The sequence below is a fragment of the Myotis davidii genome, unplaced genomic scaffold, assembly GCF_000327345.1.
Source record: "Myotis davidii unplaced genomic scaffold, ASM32734v1 scaffold555, whole genome shotgun sequence".
Taxonomy (NCBI): Eukaryota; Metazoa; Chordata; class Mammalia; order Chiroptera; family Vespertilionidae; genus Myotis; species Myotis davidii.
In genome coordinates this window covers 1,676,954-1,696,472 of record NW_006286315.1, presented here as the reverse complement: position 1 = coordinate 1,696,472, position 19,519 = coordinate 1,676,954, and the positions used below count along the sequence as shown (strand labels likewise).

Here is a 19,519-nt window from a genome sequence, read left to right as displayed (position 1 = left end):
GGGCCTTTGGTTTAGGTGGGCTGGTGAGGGTGGTGCCCTCCTGGTGATGAAATGGGAAAATTGAACTGGAACTCATGGTGTTCCTCTGGGCAAGATGGTTCCTAGATTCTTGTCCGCTCCATGGACGAAAGGTGGTATAGTAAAAGGTGGAAATTTACTGAGAAACAAGCACAGACTGCCACGTGGAGAGAGGGAAAGAATACGACTAAGTCCCTTTTTTCAAAGGCTTTATAAAGGCTGCAGTTTTTTGTGCCTTGATATCCCTTCTGATTAGGTCACTATAGCAACTTCAGAGCTCAAACCTCCTGTGAGGTACCAGAGGTTCCCTCCTCCTCCCTTATTGTTTCCCTATTCCCTTTGGGCTTTCCTCTTCCCTCTCTGAATGAGGGGCTTCCTTCCCTTTATTCTGTAAATGTACACCTTCTGCAGCTCCCAGCTCCCTTATTCGGTGGAAATGTACCTTCTGCAGCTCCCAGCTCCCTTATTCTATGGAAATGTACCTTCTGCAGCTCCCAGCTCCCTTATTTTGTAGAAATGTACCTTCTGCAGCTCCCAGCTCCCTTATTCTGTGGAAATGTACCTTCTGCAGCTTCCAGCTCCCTTATTCTATGGAAATGTACCCTTTGCAGCCCTGTAGCCAGGTGCTTTTTCCATGGACCCTTAATTCCTAAAATTTTCTAAACCTGCCTATTTCACCCCTAAAACCTCCTTTCAATGGGAGTGGCACCCATGACAAAAGGAAGAGACCAGAGAGCACCCTCCCCACCTGCTCACACGAAGTGAGATGGCAGCGTCTACAAGCCAGCCTGCCAGGAACTAAATGTGCCAGCACCTTGATCCTGGACTGCCAGCCTCAGAACTGTGAGAAATAAGTGTCTGTGCTTTGTAAGCCACGCAGTCTGTGGTACTTATCCTAGCAGCCCTGAGACATGGTGTAACTAGTAGTTCTCTAGTGCAGCTGAACCAGTCCAACAACCAGTTACTGCTTATCGTGAAAAATAATCATCTCCCATGATCCTGGGTCACCTGGGTGCTTCTGTTGATCTGGGCCAGGGACAGTGACTTCCCCGGGGCTCACCTGTGAGAGCGGGGGCTGGGCTGGGAGGCCGGAGTTGAGGGAGTCATGTTCCAGGTGGTGTCTCGCCTTCCAGGAGCCTGGCCTCGGCTGGGGAATGTGGAGGGTGACAGGGATTGCAGAAGAGAAGCATGGGAGGCCTTTTGAAACCTCGGCTCAGAAGTGGTGTGGCCTCGTTTCCACCACATTCTATCAGATAAAGTCCCCAGGCCTGGATTTCAGGGGAAAGAAGACGGACTCCACCCCTTAATGAGAGGAGCTGCTAAGAGATGGGAAAGGAGCCCATTACTGTGATCGAGTTACTATGAAGCGGGTCTGTTTCACTTTCGAAAGGAGGAATTCAGAATGGCTGGTGTGGCTCAGTGGTTGAGCTACCACCATGAACCCAGGAGATCACAGTTGATTCCTAGTCAGGGCGCATGCCCAGGCTGCGGGCTCAATCCCCAGTAGGGGGAGTGCAGCCTATCAATGATTATCTCTCATCATTGATGTTTCTCTCTCCCTCTCCCTCTCCTTTCCTCTCTGAAATCAATAAAAACATTCAGAGAGAGAGAGAGAGAGAGAGAGAGAGAGAACTGTCATAGGCCAGTTCTCAGCCTCCGAGTCCCTGGAAGGATGTCTGTGGGTCATTGGGTCTGTCTGACCCCTAAAGATGGGGATAGATAAGTGGGGAGCCACTGTGCCAGCCTGGGACGTTCCCTTCAGGGTGCTGCTGCGTTCGGTCCTCTGGCCAGAGCCACAGAACCATTGACCTTCGGCATGTCGGTCAGGCACCCGGTGAACCTGCAGCCCACAGCTCTCCAAGCCACTGGAGGTGCCACCTCTCACAGCCCCTCGCCCGGTCTGTGCCCCCGGTTGGCGGGAAGACAGGGAAGGCGGCAGGGCGTTCTCAGCAAGTCGGGAACTTAGGGACAGCCACTTGTTCAAGGAACCAGGTGTTGCTGGTTTTCATTCCTCCTGGGAATGTAAGCAAAGCTGCATTCCTCCAGGGAGCTTGTGTTCCAACACCTGGAAGGTTCATTTTGTATTTTGCTTTCTTTATGGACCAAGCAGCCCTGCGCTGCTTTGATGATCAAGAGTAGGACACAGCGGCAAGAGGTCAAGCCAGTTTCCGGGCACCTTAGGATCCTTTCGGCATATTCCTCAGGCCAGTTCCCAAGCCTGGCTGCAGTCAGAATGTATCCCCAGGAATGTTCTAGGATTGCAGACTTCTGGGCCCCTCCCCAGACCCCTGAGTCAGGAGCAGAGGGCTCCGGGAATCTACAGGGAGCACCCCCAAGGCTCTGAAGCATCGGGCTGTGCAAGGCCTTGTCCTCCAAGCACCAGCCTCTGCAGGGGCTTCTCTGCCTGTCCTTGGCTGAGTTGGCAATGCCAGTTCTGTGCACAGCTTTGCTGGGCTTCAGGCTCAAGGCAGAACCTGAAGAGGGCTTGTGGCGTGCCAGAGGGGTCCCTCATTCAGTACCAGCCTGGGACGTTCCCTTCAGGGCGCTGCGTTCCCTTCAGGGCGCTGCGTTCGGTCCTCTGGCCAGAGCCACAGAACCATTGACCTTCGGCATGTCGGTCAGGCACCCGGTGAACCTGAGATTTTGGGGTCTCTGGCAACCCAAAGAGTCTGACAGTCATAATGTGCCATTCCAGGAGAGGCATGTTTTGGCTGGGGCATTTGTAGAGCTTACATGGGACATGGAGCAAGAGGCAGAAAAGTGTCTGAGATTCCAATACCTACCTTTGATGGTGCAGGGACATGTGTGACATAAACATACAAAGAGCTGAAGTCATGAAGCTCCCGGATTGTGAGCTGGGGATTAACATGGTCTAGTTAGGGCAGTGCAAGGCTCCTCCCCACCTCATGGTAGTGGTGGTCCAACTTGGAATGCTGGGAGTCCTGTGCTGGGCAGGTAGTTACCAAGGTGACACATAGCTCAGCTGCTGGGATTCTCTTTATAAAACTCCAGCATCAGGAAAGACTCCAGAAGAAAAGTTTCAATTCCAGAACCAAAGGGTGGGCAATGGAAACAGAATTCAAGTGCAACGCCACAGCTTTGAACAGATTCTCAAAGGGGTCTGTCTCAGAAAAATCTGGGCTCCAGAAAACTCTGAAGTCAGAGGTTTCAAATTGTGCCTTCTGGGGACCCCCATTCCTCAGAAATGCCTTGTGTGTGAGGAGGAACTGAAGTGGGGGGGGGGGAGGAACTGGGAGAACTGCCATCCCTGAGGGCCACCCAGCACCTTTCCTTCTGGCTCTTTCCAGCTCCTTCCAGGCCCTGCCCAATCTCCCACACCAGTGTGCCCTGAGACCCCTCCACAGAGGCCCCGGGGGTCTGTCTCTGGGCCCCAGGGAGCAGTCCTTGGCTTCCTGCTCTGTTCCTTCCACACCCAAAACCCAGGGGGGCTTCTGGAGGCGATCCTGTTGTGGACAAAAGGGGCCACATGCGAACCTGACAAGCTCAGGGAAGGCCTGCTAGACTCAGAGACATAAAGTAACCACAAAGGATGGTCTGAAATAAAACTTTAACTAAAAGCAATTATGGTGGGTAGTTACATCCTAGGCCGGTATCTTCACTGACAAGGTCAACCTTTACCTTAACTGAGCCTATCTATCTCTTTGCATCTATAATAAAATACCCTTGAAATGTCTGGGTGACCTGTAACTTCCCTTTTTCTGGACCCTTTGTGGCACAACCTAATGTGCTGGGCGCCAGGACAGATACCACAAATTCCTTAATTATCATGTGAATTCTTCCTGCACCCACCTAAGTATGTGTCTATCCAATCCCAGGGATCCTCCCCACACCCCCCGCTTTGCTTTCTCCCGCCTCTCTAGTCTATCACCAATGGATTTCATGTAACCCAGCTACTCCCCTTTCCTTTGATTGCACTGTATAAATACAGATGTAACCTGCCATTCTCCCGAGCATTATCTCAATTTGTTGAGGTTCTGCTTCCCAGAATAAGTCAACAGTTTGGCTCAAATAAACTCACAAAAATTCTTTACAGGCTTCAATGGTTTTTCACGTTAACACTGTGGAGACAGAGGTCGGCGGTGACCGGCTCCCCTGCTCCAGGGACTTCTGTCTTTCTCAACCCCGGCCACACCCCTGAGTCAGCTGGCTGTTCCTTTGAGAGTCCTCACACACAGCTCCAGCGAAACCATGGAAAGGCCACAGGGAATGAGTGCATGCATGGCACCAGGGCAGGCAAGGGCGGCTCCTCTCCCTCAGTCAGATGTGTTGGGCAGGGCTGGGTAACAAGCTGGTGGAGGCAGGTGGCCCTCACGCTGTCACAAAGGAACCCCACCACCTCTGCTCCCCAAGTGGCAGTCCTTGGCTTCCTGCTTCAAAGCAAGGAGCCTTTTCAGAATCCCATGGTGTGGCGCGCCAGCACCCTGCTGATCCCAAGCGAGCTCCTGGGAAGGTCGGGTGTTGCCCTGGAAGGACCCTCCCCCTCCTGACATCAGGCCTGAGGCTCCTCGGTCAACCCCAGGGGGCAGGGCAGAGTGGCCCAGGAAGATGGATGGCAGGGTCTCATCTTCACCTGGCAAGTAGAATCCAGGAACCTACCCCCACGATTCCAAGTCAGCAGCACCGAGTGGGCCCCGGGGCCCTGCATTTAATACCAGGGATAAACGGCACTGTGTCTGTTCATGTGCCGTACGCATATGCAGTGGGTTGACTAGTGTCCCCAGAATTCACATCCACCCAGACCTCCTAATGTGGCCTTATTTGGAAGTAGGATCTTTGCAGATGTGATTAGTTAAGGATTGAGATGAGATCATACTGTATCAGTGTGGGCCCTACATCCAATGGCTGGTGTTCTAACAAAAAAGGAGACGGGAGAGGGCCATGGGAAGGTGGAGGCAGAGATAGGAGTGATGTGGCCACCATCCCAGGAACAGCCCAGGAAGAATGGAGCCACTAGAAGCTGGAAGAGGCAGCGGGATCCTCCCTAGAGCCTGTGGACATTTTGATCTCTGACATCTGGCCTCCAGAACTGGGAGAGAATCCACTTCTGTTTTTAAGCCACTTAGTTCGTGGTCATTTGTTATGGCATCCCCAGCAAACTAAGACATCCGTGCTTTACATATAAAAACTATGTCCCGCCAAAAAAAAAAAAAAAAAAACTATGTCCCCTTCCCCAAGAACCAATTTGCAACCCCTGAGGCTGACACAGCCCCTGCTGGGAGGCTCTAGAGCAGCGGTTCTCAACCTTCCTAATGCCGCGACCCTTTAATACAGTTCCTCATGTTGTGGTGACCCCCAACCATAAAATTATTTTCGTTGCTACTTCATAACTATAATTTTGCTACTGTTATGAATTGTAACGTAAGTATCTGATACGCAGGATGTATTTTCATTGTTACAAATTGAACATAATTAAAGCATAGTGATGAATCACAAAAACAATATGTAATTATATATGTGTTTTCCAGTGGTCTTAGGCGATCCCTGTGAAAGGGTCGTTCGACCCCCAAAGGGGTCGTGACCCACAGGTTAAGAACCGCTGCTCTAAAGTCTTAGGAACAGCAGCTGGGTAATTCTTGAGCAAGCCCAGGGGAACATCCAGTTAGGAAGTAGACAGCAGAGGTATGTCCAAATCTAAAACATTTAATGCTTCTGGTTGGAGCAAATATCAGGCCCACAAGAAACCCCTTTTGTGTCACTGGCTGAAACAGACTGTGAGGGACAGAATTACATTACTCTCATTGAACATTCATATCACAGGGGGAGAAATCCCAGGGGGTCCCACACGCCCCTTATGTCAACCTGTGGAGAGAACAGTCTCTAGCTGGTTGCGGGAGACACCGTTCCGAATGGTGCTGTTCTAGGTGAGTGGATTGGAAAGAGGAAGGGAAAAATAATGCCCCGACACCTACTTTTCTCCAGATGCACCCGGTGCTGAGCCTTCTGTCCATGAAAAGCAGTGGCAGGCATCCTCAGGAAGGAGTCTGCAGTCTTTGGATGAGAAGCAATAAATAACCAGAATAACCGCTGACTTTTCTGTGAGCCGGGTGCTGGGCTGTGAACTTCACAACGACCCAGTGAACGAGGTAGGCACTGCTGTCCCCATTTCACAGATGAGGGAACTGAGGCACAGAGAGGTTAAGTCACCTGCTGGAGGTCACACAGCTGGGTCTGAACCCCACCCTGTCTAAATTTTAAGACCCAGGCTCCTAAACCCAGGGCCTGGGCAGGTTCTGTTGTGAGTGGGTTGTTTCTGTCCTGGTCACAACAGGTTAATGAACTAGCTGGAGAAAAAAGCCAAGCCAGGGAGCTTCCAGTCCTGGCGGCCGGGGACATTTAGAAGCCAAGAGCTTGGCAGCCCTTCCTTGGATTTTTAATTCCAAGCCTCTCAAGGTAAAAAGATGGCATATTGATTGATGATGTTCCAGCGTGGGCCCCAGAGACCTTCAGCACAGAACCGTAGCAAACACCACTATGGCCATCTGTTGCTTCTCTGGCCCAGCTCCCTTTGTCCTTGGGTGACTGGTGCTCCCCCATCCCACTATTGCTTCTGGAGAGACCGTCAATCACAGATTCCCCACCCCCTTGGCCAGCACATCCACAGGAGTGAGCATGCAACTCGTGCAGGGCCAATCTGAGCCCTCTGTGGCATTGAAATGATAAGTGTCCCTCCCGGCCTTAGAGACGGTGAGCCCTGTGGCTGTAGTCCAGGGGATGCTGGCAGCCAGCCACTTGGCATCAGAGAGAGGAGAGGACGAGGCTGGTTTGCAAAGAGATGCGGAGCAAAGAGGCCTGGGTGAAGCAGAGAGGGAGAGAGGGGGTAGCTCTGAAGGGGAGAACTGAGTGGGTCTGAGGCCCCTCGCTCTTCCTGTAAAAGCTGGACTGTGATGGCAGGCGCTCATCCCTGGAATCAGCAGGTCCAGGTTCCAGTTATCAAAATCCATTTCTCACCCCAAGCCAAGGAAAGGCCTCCCCCTCCTTCACTGGGTGCTAGTCTTACCCGATGGGTGTGCAGGGCGTGCTAGGGCAGCCTACCCCAAATGCTTCCAGGATAACACGTAGACTTTAGGGGCAAGCTCAAAATTCATCTAAAGATAGTAAGACCGTTTGCAAATTGCTCTCAGCGATAAGTGCCTGGTCACATGGCAGCGACTCGCTTTGAGAATGTCTCCAGTCTCCCTCCCTGCCTCTCTCCCTCACACATGGGCACACAGGCCTTGAGGCAGGATGCAGTTTTGGATTTTGTTCCTATACCTGAGAAGCAAACGGAAAACTACAGAGGTGGAGGAGGCCCCTTCGTGTAGAACAAAATTTGTCTCCTCCCCTTGGCTCCAGGTTTGGGGTTGGGGTTGAGGTTGAGGTGGTATGGGAGTAAGCTTGCTCTTCTTGCCCCATCATGCCAAGTCTGCAGGAAGGCTACGATCCCCGAGGTTATAAATCCACCCCTTGGGCAAGGCCCAGTGACCCTGGGTCTTGGCCAGAGATCACCCCAACAGTAAGCAAGGTTACCAGCGAAAAGTAACGCTGGGCCTCTAGGCCCCAGACTGGAGCCCGGCTGCCTGCCAAGCCATGTCAGTGAGGTCTCTCACACACACAGGCCAGGCAAGTGCGTGACGTGGGCTAGGGGAGGTGGGGATCGGTGTGGCCCAGCCAGGGTAACAACTGTGTGTGTTGCCTTTATGTGTCAATAGTGGGCCTGTTTTACCAACACTCCCAAATGCTTAAGGGAAGACAGAAATCCTGATTTCTGGGTGAAATGCCCCAATTTTTTAAATCACTCTGTAGGCAAAAACCAAAAACACTAAAGGCAGGCCAGATCAGACTGCAGACTGCCACCTGGTGACCGCTGATCTGTGTCTTTTTGGAGGCCCAGGAAAGGAAAAGAGATATGGCCTCAGGCTCCAAGGATATACAAAACTCTCCCACGCAGGAACTCGGGGAGTTTGTCAATAGTGGGGCTGGTCCCAGGAGTCAGATCTGACCCAGGGCAGACACAACAGTCACAGCCTCCATCCCACAGGGATCCAACCATACGTGCAGCAAGCCCTCCTGATGGGCCCGTTGCATGTGCCCGTGAATGGTTACCCTTTCGTGCGAGTCTCCATAACTTACAACCAAAGGAGTCCTAATTAAAGAGCTCCCAGGAGAGAATTCAACAGCCTGAAACTTAGCAGAAACCCCGCACCTTCCCATTCTCTTCAGGTTAGGGCTGGTCAGGGGGAGGCCCTCCCAGCCAAGTGCTAGGAAAATGGATTTCAAGTCCAGAGTGGGCTGCTCCCCACAGAAAGCAAAGCCTGTAACTCATATAACTGCTCTCTGTACCTGTCTTGGGACACAGGGCCTCACTATGCAATCAGATGCCATGATGAGCACACGTCATTTCTGCCTGCCCAGTATTTCCCCCCTTCTTCTTGGGGGACCCCCATATTCTTAGAAGCCCTTTGTGCTTTTCAGGCCGGGCGGTTGGCTCCAGGCACAAGCAGGTGGTCCAGATGGCCAATCACTGTACCCGCTCCCCACACAGTGATTAGTCCGGAGTGGACATAGACCCCTGCTGGCCAATTAGTGTTCTCCATTTCCCTGGCAACAGTGATTGGTTCAGGGACCAGCAGGGCCCCCGGCAGGCTGATTAGAGAAACTTTGGGAGAAGGACGTTCTCTTCTGGAGCTGAGCTGGGAGGAAAGAGGGAAGGGGCCTCATGGCCGTGGGGAAGGCACCTGAGCAGGAGGCCATCCCAGGGCAAGCAGAGGCAGAAGGAAAGGGCGGGCTGAGCCTCATGACATCCCTGAGCCGCCAGAACAGGCAGACTTAAGGTGGCCCCCCCACTCCTTGGCTTTTCGTTACACAAAGCGCAAAGGAGATGGTTCTGACTTAGAGGCTCCCACCACACTCAGCCACAAGCTGAATCATTGCTGTCAGCTCAACATGCCAACTTTGGCAGCGTCCAGACCCAGGCTACAGACCACGTGGTCCCAGGTCGCACGGCAAGCTGGCTTCTGGTGGTAGACGCTTGAGGACGCGGTAGGCGTGTGGGCTGCCCCGCGGGGCTCAGTCCTGGCTATCTGGAGACCAGGGAGCTGCTGTGAGACTGGCTGGAGGAGGAGGAGGAGGTGGTGGCGCTGAGCTGGGAGAAACGGCTGGTGCAGGATTCCAGGCTGGACATGGAGCCCCTGGGGAGGAAAGGCATAGATAGCAAAGTATTACCGCCTGGTGGGGACACAGGCCTGGGGCTCACAGCGGAGGAAAAGCTGGTGATGCTGCAAATGAGGCCCAGGCCTCTTCCCACAGGTGCAGAGGGAAAGCAAGTGAGGCCAAAATGAGAAATGAAGCTCCACCCGTACCCCCTGCAGAGCCCAACCTGCCACAAACCATTCAGGGGTTTCCCTGAACAGGGGACCTTAGCATAGCCCAGAAGGCATCCCACAGCCTGAGTACCCAGCCCATCTCCAGCCTCACCCCCCACTTCCTTTCATCTCCTCTGACACCCACCTCCCCTGACTTGGGACATTTGCATGTCTGTGCCTCCTGCCAAAAGCCTTTCTCTCCTGCCCACTTTGTCTAGCTAACTCCCAGTCCAAACTTCAGAGTAGAGTAGAACTGTCCAGAACTTTCTGTGATGGTGGACATATATCTGCTCTGTTCATCACAGCAACCATTGGCCATGTGGGGATACTGGGCACTGAGGAACTGATCTTAAAAAATATGTTTTTATTGCCTTGGCCGGTTCGGCTCAATGGATAGAGCGTCTGCCTGCAGACTGAAGGGTGCCAGGTTCGATTCTAGTCAAGGACACATGCCCAGGTTGCAGGCTCAATCCCTAGTAGAGGGGCATGCAAGAGGCAGCTGATCAATGATTCTTTCTCATCATTGATGTTTCTATCTCTCTCCCTCTCTCCCTTTCTCTCAGAAATCAATAAAAACGTATATTAAAATATTAAAATTGTTGTTATATTAAAATAATAATAATAAATATATATATGTTTTTATTGATTTTAGAGAGATTAAAAACATCATCAGCTGCCCCAGGCATGTCCCCTACTGGGGATCGAGCCTGCAGCCCTGGCATGTGCCCTGACTGGGAATTGAACCAGCGACCTCTTGGTGCAGGGTCAATGCTCAATCACTGAGGCACACTGGCTAGGCCTGAATTTTTAATTTCATTCCATTCTAATTGCCAGGTTTAAAGTGCTACCTGTGGCTAGTAGCTATTTGGTTGGACAATGCAGTGTTAGGGCCTGGCTACTCAAAGTGTGGTCCAGGGGCCAGCAGCACCACCGTTTTCTGGAACTTGTTCGAGCATACACTCTTGGGCTGCATTTTGACAAGACCCACAGGAGATCTGCGGGCACAACACCTAGATCTCAACTCCAAGGTCACTGCCCAGACACCTCCCCCACACCCGCCCACGCTGTGCCAGGCCCCTTGCTCTGTGCTCTGACGGCGTCCTGTGTTAGGACCTCGAGCACCTCTTGGCTGTGTGACCTCAGATAAGGACCCCAGGCTGGAATACCTTCGTGGCATCCATCACTCCTCATAATTACACACAGTTGTGATGATGTGGTCTCCTGCTCCATGACAGCAGACTCTGTCTATCTGTCCCCCACCCCTCAAGGCCCAACCTGGCACCTGCCCACTGAGGGTGGCCAAGAAACAGCCCTTGAAACTGGTTCTTTCATGAGGCTAATGAGGGGCAGGGCATCCTGATCCCCTATGTTGACCAGACAGGCTAGTGAGCAGTATGCAGCCCACTCCTCCTTCCCCACCTACCCTCCTAGAGGCAGCAGCCCCCAAATGCCTGTGTCTACATTTCTGAGCCTCTCTGGCTCCAGGAGGAGTGGCCTGGTGTGTGTGTGGCAGTGCCATGTGGATCTGGTTATGCAGATGTGCACCCTGTTGGTCCCACGGAGGGAGCTCCAGAGCAGAGTGGCCCGAAAGGCATGCCCTTGCCTTGCAGGTCGGCTACAACTCCTGGAGAGAGCTCCCCGGTGCCATCTAGTGGAGGGGGTGTAAACAATGGCGCTCACCAGCACCTCCAATCCGAAAGAGTTCCCTCAGATCTCCGAGAGCTCTTGTGGTTCCCCAGCCTCTAGGCGTCTCTCGTCCTCTCTTTTGTTGCCCAGAAGCTGCTCAATCAGCCCTCAGTGTCTCTCAGGAGGATTTGCTCTAAGTGTAGGTGACTTTCCAATGTGCTCATAGGAGGTGGCGGAGGTGGTGAGTTCTGTGTCCTCCTACACCATCATCTCAGACCCGCTTCTAAAGCATTATTTTTAGACAGAAACTAACAGGCACTTCATGAAGCAGAATGCAAAAATCACATGCATTTTTAAAAGATACAATGCAAGGCCTCAAGAAGCCACCTGCTGCACCTCCTCGCCCTCTGCTTTTTTTTTTCTTTCTGTTATCGGGTGCTTACTGAACGCGCAGGGGGAGGGCAGGCTCCCTCCACCATTTCATCTCATGACAACCCACAACACTGGGGCTCCAGTTCGAAGCTGAGAGAGGTGAAGTGACTTCCCCAAGGTCACACAGCAACCAGGAAGTGCTGGGGGTCTCAGCCATTGTATTTCCCTGTCTCTTTGAGGCACCACTTGATAAGAGTTGTCTGTGAGGCACTGTTGTAGACTGTTCTAGAACAGTCCGAACGCTGTTTTATGAAATTCTAGACGTGAAGGGAGGTCCAAATAGCAGGACCTCAGGCTCCCCCCACTAGTCCACTAGTCCATCTGGTATGTTGGGCTTCTGTCCAGGGTTTCAAGGGGAAGGTTCTGCCGCTGAGGCAGTTTTGACAGTTTTGACGTAGTGTCCAATTTCTCACACTAAAGTGCTGAACCAGGGGGAATGTTTAACGGTACCAGTGCCCCACTCTGGAGAGGCTGGAGGCAAATGGGAGGTGAATGCAATGCCCCGAGCCTGGCCTAGAGGGGAGTTGGGGCCCTTCCCGCCCAGGAGCTGAATCCCAGCCCCTCCTACCTGAAGTCCTCAGACGCCAGCACCTCATAGTAGTAGAGGAGTTTGCACCTGGGGCCAGGGCTGTGCAGGGGCGTCAGGACGTCCTCCACCACATTGCCAGGGGGGCCATGCACTTGCCACTGGAGCAGATAGATGCCGGGCCACCGGGTCACGTGGGAGCCCTGAAACAGCAGCCACGCCTGAGGCTCTGGTCCTCCTGGGGACAGAGCCCCCTTCTCAACCTGCCCACCAGCACTTCCTTCCTCTAAGCGCTTCCCGGAGCCATCATTTCTCCCCTCCACTGTTACCCCCAGATCCCTGGCACCTGAGAGTCTCCTCTGAATCTGGGGGAGAGGGCCCAGGACTGGGAGTGGGGCTGTAGGACAGCTGAGGTGTAGCCTGGTTAACTGCCTGGATTGTGTTGGGCTTTGTTCTGTTGAGTGGGCTTTGCACACTGAGGAGTTCTGGAGAGGGACTTGGGAGGGAGCTAAACAGGTGGTTAGAGCTTATTGAGAACCAAGAGAGATCAAGAAAGAGGGGTGTTAGCTGTTATGAGAAGAGCAACTTCTTCAGGGAAGGGCATGGATGTTCAGTGGGACCCTGGGGGTGCTGGTGTGGTAGACTCCTCATGGAACCTTCAGGAAGTTCTGCATTGCTCTCAAGTGCTTGTGTGAGCGTGTGTGAGTGTGTGCATGTACGTGTGAGTGCTTATGTGAGCACATGTGTGAGCGAGTGTGTGTGTGTGTGTGTGTGTGTGTGTGTGTGTGTGTGTGAGTGCATGTATGTGTGTGGGGGGTGAGTACGTGTTTGGGGGCCTGTGACGTTCGACCTGCAAGCCCTGGTCTCGTGGAGGATGTGAGGTCAGCAGGGTGGCTCATGTTTGGGGCCAGATCCGCGTTCTGTTTGCAGACCTCCAGCTTCTGTGCTGTGCCAGTTCTGGAACTTGACTGTGAGTCAGCGATCACCCGGAGAGAAGGAGGCGTGCAGATCGCAAACCCTACACCCACAGGCTCTGAGTCACCCCGCCTGGCTTGGAGCCTGGAGACCTGTATCTTTGGCATGAGTGGCAGGGGGTTCTGGCTGGGGTTCTGAGGTCCGGGTCCTGGGTCTGCCAGGACCTGTCTTCCTCCCCCACTGTCCCACAGGGTCCCTGAGGCCGAGGACCAGGGCCTGTTTGTCCACTGCTGTGCCCCCGAACCCTGACACACAGTGAACACTCAGTCCTGCGTGATGAATGAATAAATGAATCAAGGAATTCGAACCTGAATGCTCTCCCCTTCCCGACAGATGAGGGGGGCCTCCACAGGGCTGTAATCTGCACCCTGGGTCCCCCCTTTGTCCATCAGCTGCCCGCTGGCCCTGGCCCCAGGCTCCCGGGGGCCCGCCTGGGGGGCCTGCTTAGCGTAGCACAGGCTGAACACCACATCCCCTCGTAGGATGTCGAAGTCCCAGGTGATGACTGATTCCCCCTCCAGAATCTCCACCGCAACCTGCATGGGGACAGGCAAGGTCTGAGAATGGATCCCCCTCTAACTGAAATGCCTGGGAGGTCCACCCTGCCTGGGTGCTGGGCCACAGCCCCTGACTGACACACAAGAGGGTACAGGTGGTTAGAGCTTACTGCCGGGCCCTGCATGTCCAGCCCTCCCCACAGGTCGGGCTGGGATAGACTGTGGCTGAAACAGGCTCTTAGCTTCAATTCTTGCCCACATCCATCGTGCCCACACCTCTCCTTACAGGGTTCTCCTATGAACTTGCCCTCAGCAAATCGCTAGCATGAGAACCCTCTACTCTGGGAGACCCTGACCTATAATGACACCCCAGCCCAGGGCCCCAGCACCTCATGGGGAGCCCCGCGGAGCACACTGGCCGGCTGGTAGGTCTCTCGCCACTCGTGCAGCTGTTCTGTATGCTCCTGGTCCTCTTCCGTCAGATAGAGGGACTTGGGGACCAGCCCTCCTTCGGGGACATTACACTGGGGTACAAAGACAAAGGTGGTAGGTTAGGGCCCAGTCAGGCTCTGTGCCCCCTGAAACCACACTTACAACAGGAATCTCTTCGTGAGCTGGGCACTGGGCTTCCTTGACCCCATTTACCGGTAACCACCTGACCCACAACAAAGCAGAGGGAACTATTATTCTTCCCATTTCACAGAGGAGGAAAACAGAGGCTCAGAGAAGTAAGGCAGCAGAAAGTGGCTTAGCCAGGGCACAAGCCCATATCAGGCCCCCAGGTGTGCGCTGCTTCCCACTATGCTGGTCTTGCAGGCCCGTTTGCTAATGTCAGTCATGCAGACATATCAGGACAAGTGGAGAAAACAGGCAAGTTTGGCAAAATTCCTAGGAAATCTGCTTTTTATCCCCAAATCATGCGAATGTGCTGCTTGGTATTTCTGTTAGAGAAGGGAGAGGGGCCTGCCCTCCCACAGCCAGATGAGATAAGACAGCCGTGGTCAGGGTCATGCCTAGTATCTCACCCCTGTGGTTGTGAGTTGGGGATAAATTCCTTTGGGTACACTGGCTGTGGGGTCCAGGCCTCTGGGCCATTTGAGTCACATCCCCCTATAGCAAACAGTAAGTCTGACTGCATCCTAGCTGCCTAGCTTGGATGAGGAATGCAGGGTGGGTAAGCCTTTGCCTGGCCTGGTCTCTGGACTTCTGGAAACTCCCTCACTGCGTTTGAAAGAAGCAAGGGAAGGCTGCCTCCTTCAGGGAGGAGTCGCCTCTCTTTGGGGCAGCTTCCAGAACAAGCCCTACCCCAGCACGCCCAGGTCCTCGAGGCCACACACTGCCCCTCCTCCAGTCCTACCCACCGCAGCCTCACCAGGCATTCCCCCCCAAGGAAGTCGGGGATCACGTCTTTATCCAGGTAGTCGACAAGGCCTCCGGGGTAATTGCTGCCACTGTAGATGAGGAACTTCTGCCGGGTGTTCTCATTGATGAAGGGGCTGATCTGAAATGGGGGAGATGGAGCAAGATGAAAAGTTTTTTAATTGAGAAGTAATTTGCACACCACAGAATTAAGCACATTAAAGGGAATCATTCAGTGGCTTTTAGCTCATTCAGTATGTCATGCACCTGTCACCTCTATCTAATTCCAAGACATTTTCTAATTCCCCAAAGAAGGACACCCCCACCCCCATGAACAGTCACTCCCTGTCCCATCCCCCCCCCAACCCCCAGCCCCTGGAAACCACAGTCTGCTTCCTGTCTCTACAGTTTTGGCTGTTCTGGGCTTTTTGTGTAAACGGATACGGTATGAGGCCTTTTATGTCTGGCTTCTTTCATTTAGCATGATGTATTCGTGGTGCCTCCATGAGTTATAAAAAGGAAGCATTATCCGTGCTTCCTTTTTGTGGCTGAATACTCTTCCACCGTATGGATGTCCACGTTTTGTTTATCCCAGATGGAATCTGAACACTGCACTCTAAGCTGCATGTCAATCAGGTTTTTCACGACATCCTCAGTGCTGGTGTGGTATCGGGTTCAGTAAATAGGTGGGGAAGGAGGGGTGGAAAGAGGAAGAAAGGAAGGAAGGAAGGAAAGAAGGAAGGAAGGAAGGAAGGAAGGAAGGAAGGAGGGAGATGGGCGGGTTCTTCTTCTCCTACCCCTCCCCCACCTCGGTGCCCCTGGAAGCCACAGCTCCTCTGGCAGCCGCCACCCTCACCCTGTTCCAGCTCTCAGGGGCTCTGGTGACAGGCTATCCCCTCCCCTTGTCCCTGCATCCCTGGGTGGTCAGGGCTTGCTGCAGCGGCTAGTCCCTAGGGGCCTCTCCATCTCACTCACACCACTGCAAGGGGCTCCTTCCTGTCCCCCCACCCCTGCATTTGCGCCATCGGGTGAATCTGCTTTTCAGCCAGGACCCCAACTGACTGGCTTCCACCCCCACCCACTATACGTCCTCTTAGGAAATCTCCAGCAGCAAAAGGAATGCAGTTTTTACAAAGATCCGGACATTTGGGGATAAAAAGCTTTAGTAGCAGGTCCTGCCTGTCCCTCCCACAGCTCCTGCTCCCCAGCCCAGCTTTGACTTAGTCCCAGAAGCCAGAGAAGTTTTTGCCCCAGAAGTCTGCTCATCCTCTCTGGCTGACAAGCCCCCAGGGCTCCCTGCTGCCCCAGGATAAGGTCCCCTCATCGCCACAGCCTGGGCCCGGCAGCACTGGTCCCTGAGCATCTGTCTTCCCAGCTCCTCGGGGCAGCCGGCCTCTTTGCTCCTTTTGGCTCCAGCCCCCGGCACGGTTTTTCAGTTCTTCCAAAGCGCATCGGCCTCCGGGCCCTTGCCCATGCTGTGCAGGTCACCTGCCATGCCCTTCCCTCTGCCCTGCCCTCCCGGACTCCTGCTCCCTCCTCAGGTCTCAGCACAAGTTGCCTTCTCAGCGGGACCTTCCTCAGTCCCCCAATCCAAACTATCCTCCTGCACCAACCCCTGCCTGGCTTAGTCTCCCCAAGAACCCTAACTGTCCTCACGCCCATGTCACTGGGAGCCATGTAGCGTTACTTACTAGTGTAGGGTTATCTGATTTAACTTTCCCTGCCCCATGATGTTGAGGGGGAAACACAGTGGCTTGTGCACTAAGAATCCTCAAGGCCTGGAGACGTGCCTGGCACATAGTAGGTGCTTAGTAAAACATTGAGTCTGTTTAACTTTAAACTCTTGAATCTCTATTCTGATCAAACCTCTACTTACAGCAGTGCTTCTCAGGTTTTTGTGGGCACTGAATGTGGGGACATGCGTACACACACACACACACACACACACTGGCACTGGGTAAGATGCTAACTCTGAGTCTGTAGGGTCTGGAGGGACCTCAGGACAGCGGTTTTCAACTGCAAGTGACAACCTGTCAGTGGTTGTGAAATCAATTTAGTACATGGTGACTAGCCTGTGTGTGTGCGTGTGTGTGTGTGTGTGTGTGTGCACGCATGCATGTGCAGGGCTGCAGTATAAAGTGTATTTCTTACTATGGGTCGTGGGCAAAACGTTTGAATATCCCGGTAGCATAGGATCCTCAGAACCTGCTCACAGGGGTCCTGGGAAGCCTGTCCAATTCTGAGTGTGACGCTGGTGTCCCCGAAGCAGGACAAAGGTTACACAAAATGTGCTCTATCCGTACAGTGGAATATTTCAAACATAAAAGGAAATGAAGTCCTGAGAAATACTGCCCCGTGGATGAGCCTGAAAACATTATGCTGAGTGGGGAATCAGGTGCAGATAACCTCATCCAGTTTGATTCCTTTGATATGAAATATCTCGAATACGTAAACCCATAGAGACACAAAGTAGGTTCGTGGTTGTCAGGAGCCGGGGGAGGAGGGTGGCAGTGACTGCTGACGGTTTCCCTTTGGGGAGATGAAAGCGGCCTAGAATTAGGTAGTGGTGCTGGCTGCACAGCTCTGAAGACACTAAAAATCACGGAATGGTGCACTTTCCAGTTGTGAACTTGATGGTGTCTGAGTTAGAAGAAAAGACGCCGGACAAACAGGCAGGGCCGCTCACAGAGGGACCCCTCCCATCTCCGGCCCCTGCTCTTACCAGCGTCCAGAGCACAGGGAAGACGCGGGGGGCGCGCACGATGAGCAGCCGGCCCAGCGTCTCGGGGTAGTGGTCCTCCACCACCTCAATCATCCGCAGGAGGGCCTTCACCCCCGGCCGCCACAGGTGCCGCATGTTGAGCCCTTCCAGGTCTACCAGGCAGGTCCAGGAGCTGCAAGACACGAGCCCTCACTCCACCTTGCCCTGCCACCTCTCAAGGTCCCCAGCCCCGCTTCAGGGACCCAGGGGCTGACAGGCAGGGAAGGACAGGCTCAGTGAGGCTGGGCTGGGAGCAGAAGGGGCGGGGCCCACAGGACACTCCTGGATCCTGCCACCGTGGTGAGGACACGTGGCAAAGAGGCTCAGAGTGTGGGCTCGGAGGCTGAGCCCCCAAATTCCAGTGTCACCTTCACCCTTGAAAGCTGTGTGACCTGGGCAACTTCCTCCTCCTCAGGACAGTGGCTATGACAGTAACAGTCTCCAGCTCAAGCAGCTGTTGTTAGGACTAAATGAGACGTATATGTAAAGGGCAGGCACACAGCACCCACTCAGTGAAAGCTGCTTATTACTACTGATTGCTGCAAAGATGCTGATAACAAAATAGAGTTCAAGCATTCCTACGTTTGCCACCTGCTGTGTGGCCTTGACCAGGTTACCTAACCTCTCTGTGCCTCCATTGTATTAGTACTAATTCATCAGGAAAATGACAGTTTTACTGCTGCACTCGTCCCTGGAAGCCTCTCCACCCCAGCTTTGTTCCCTTCACCCTGCCAGACCACCGCCACATCCTGCGGCCCTGTCATCTGAGCCACCCCAGATGAACTCTGCCTCGGCCAGGACCCTGAGGGATCCATTCTCCACCCCACCCAGGAGATGTCCCCTTAGGAAAGCATCCAATGGCAACGGAAGGTAATTTTCATCAAGGTCTGGACTTGGGATAAAAGCTTCAGTAGCAGGTCCTGCCTGCTCCTCCCTCCTGGGGCTGGGATAAGGATGCCAGGGATCAAGGTGCTGAGGAGAGCACCTGCTACACAGTAAGTTCTAGGTCAGTGATGATGTGCGTGTGATACGCAAACTCATTTTTTTGGTTGATTTTTCTTTGTTAAATGGCATTTAAATATATAAAATAAATATCAAAATATAAGTCTTTGTTTTACTATGGTTGCAAAGATCAAAAAATTTCTATATGTGACACAGCACCAGAGTTAAGTTAGGGTTTTTCAAAATGCTGATGCGCCGAGCTCAAAAGGTTCGCCATCACTGTTCTAGATGCATCTCCTAACAGTTACTGTTTCTGACAAGCCATGAAGAAGACCTAGAGCTGGTGATACTGGTCCCGCTCTACAGAGGGGAGAGGTCCAGTGCCTTTGGGGGTGGCGGTGCTGTGAGTGCTGGTGTGGGAAACTGGGCTCAGGCATGGAAGGGGGGGGCAGAGGGGAACGGTGGGTTCCCGGATGGGCCAGGACAGCTGTGAGTGTGCACGCCTGGGAGATAGAGTCAGGGTGACACTTAGGGGAGCGGGGGTGTCCCAAAAGGCAAAGGGCAGGAGGACCCATGGCATGAGCTCTGCCACTTACCCGCTTAGCAACCTGGGGAGGGCATCACTACTCTGAGCCTCAGTTTCCCCCTATAAAGGACGGGACGGCACGGTCCCTGCCTCACAGGATCGCCGTGAGGATCAAGCGAGGACACCTCTGTGAAGGGCCATGCTTAGCGAGCCTGGGCTGTCTGTACTGTTCAGGGGCATGTTCCCTGGCGGGTTCTTGCCTGATGGGGCGGCCAAACTGCCTGGTGTTCCCTTCACATCTCTTCTGGCCTTCCTCATTGACGGAGAGAACCTGGAGGGTAGACAAGGCGCTGGCGAGCCTGCACTGGGCTGCTCACTGCAGGCAGCCCCGGGGGCTCCAGGGAATGGGGGACCCCGACTCACATGCTGCAGCAGCGCCTCCTCCCCCACGGCCTTCATCAGGCCCTTCGTGTCCATGTGGCCCACGCAGGATGT

At 53.6% G+C, this 19,519-nt stretch overlaps 1 protein-coding gene across 1 annotated transcript in view; it reads right to left on the bottom strand.

Moving 5' to 3' along the window:
• Positions 1-8,174: 8,174 nt before the first annotated feature.
• The window catches only part of SEC14L5 (SEC14 like lipid binding 5), a 43,414-nt gene continuing 32,069 nt past the window's right edge, over positions 8,175-19,519 (bottom strand). Inside the window, exons 8-15 of the mRNA XM_006757934.2 lie at positions 19,448-19,518; positions 19,285-19,355; positions 17,518-17,689; positions 14,809-14,937; positions 13,826-13,960; positions 13,248-13,475; positions 12,007-12,167; positions 8,175-9,206 (exon numbers count right to left, since the gene is read on the bottom strand). Of these exons, the coding sequence (XP_006757997.1) occupies positions 9,095-9,206; positions 12,007-12,167; positions 13,248-13,475; positions 13,826-13,960; positions 14,809-14,937; positions 17,518-17,689; positions 19,285-19,355; positions 19,448-19,518 (1,079 nt within the window). The 3' untranslated portion in view covers positions 8,175-9,094. The remainder of the gene's footprint in view (positions 9,207-12,006; positions 12,168-13,247; positions 13,476-13,825; positions 13,961-14,808; positions 14,938-17,517; positions 17,690-19,284; positions 19,356-19,447; position 19,519) is intronic.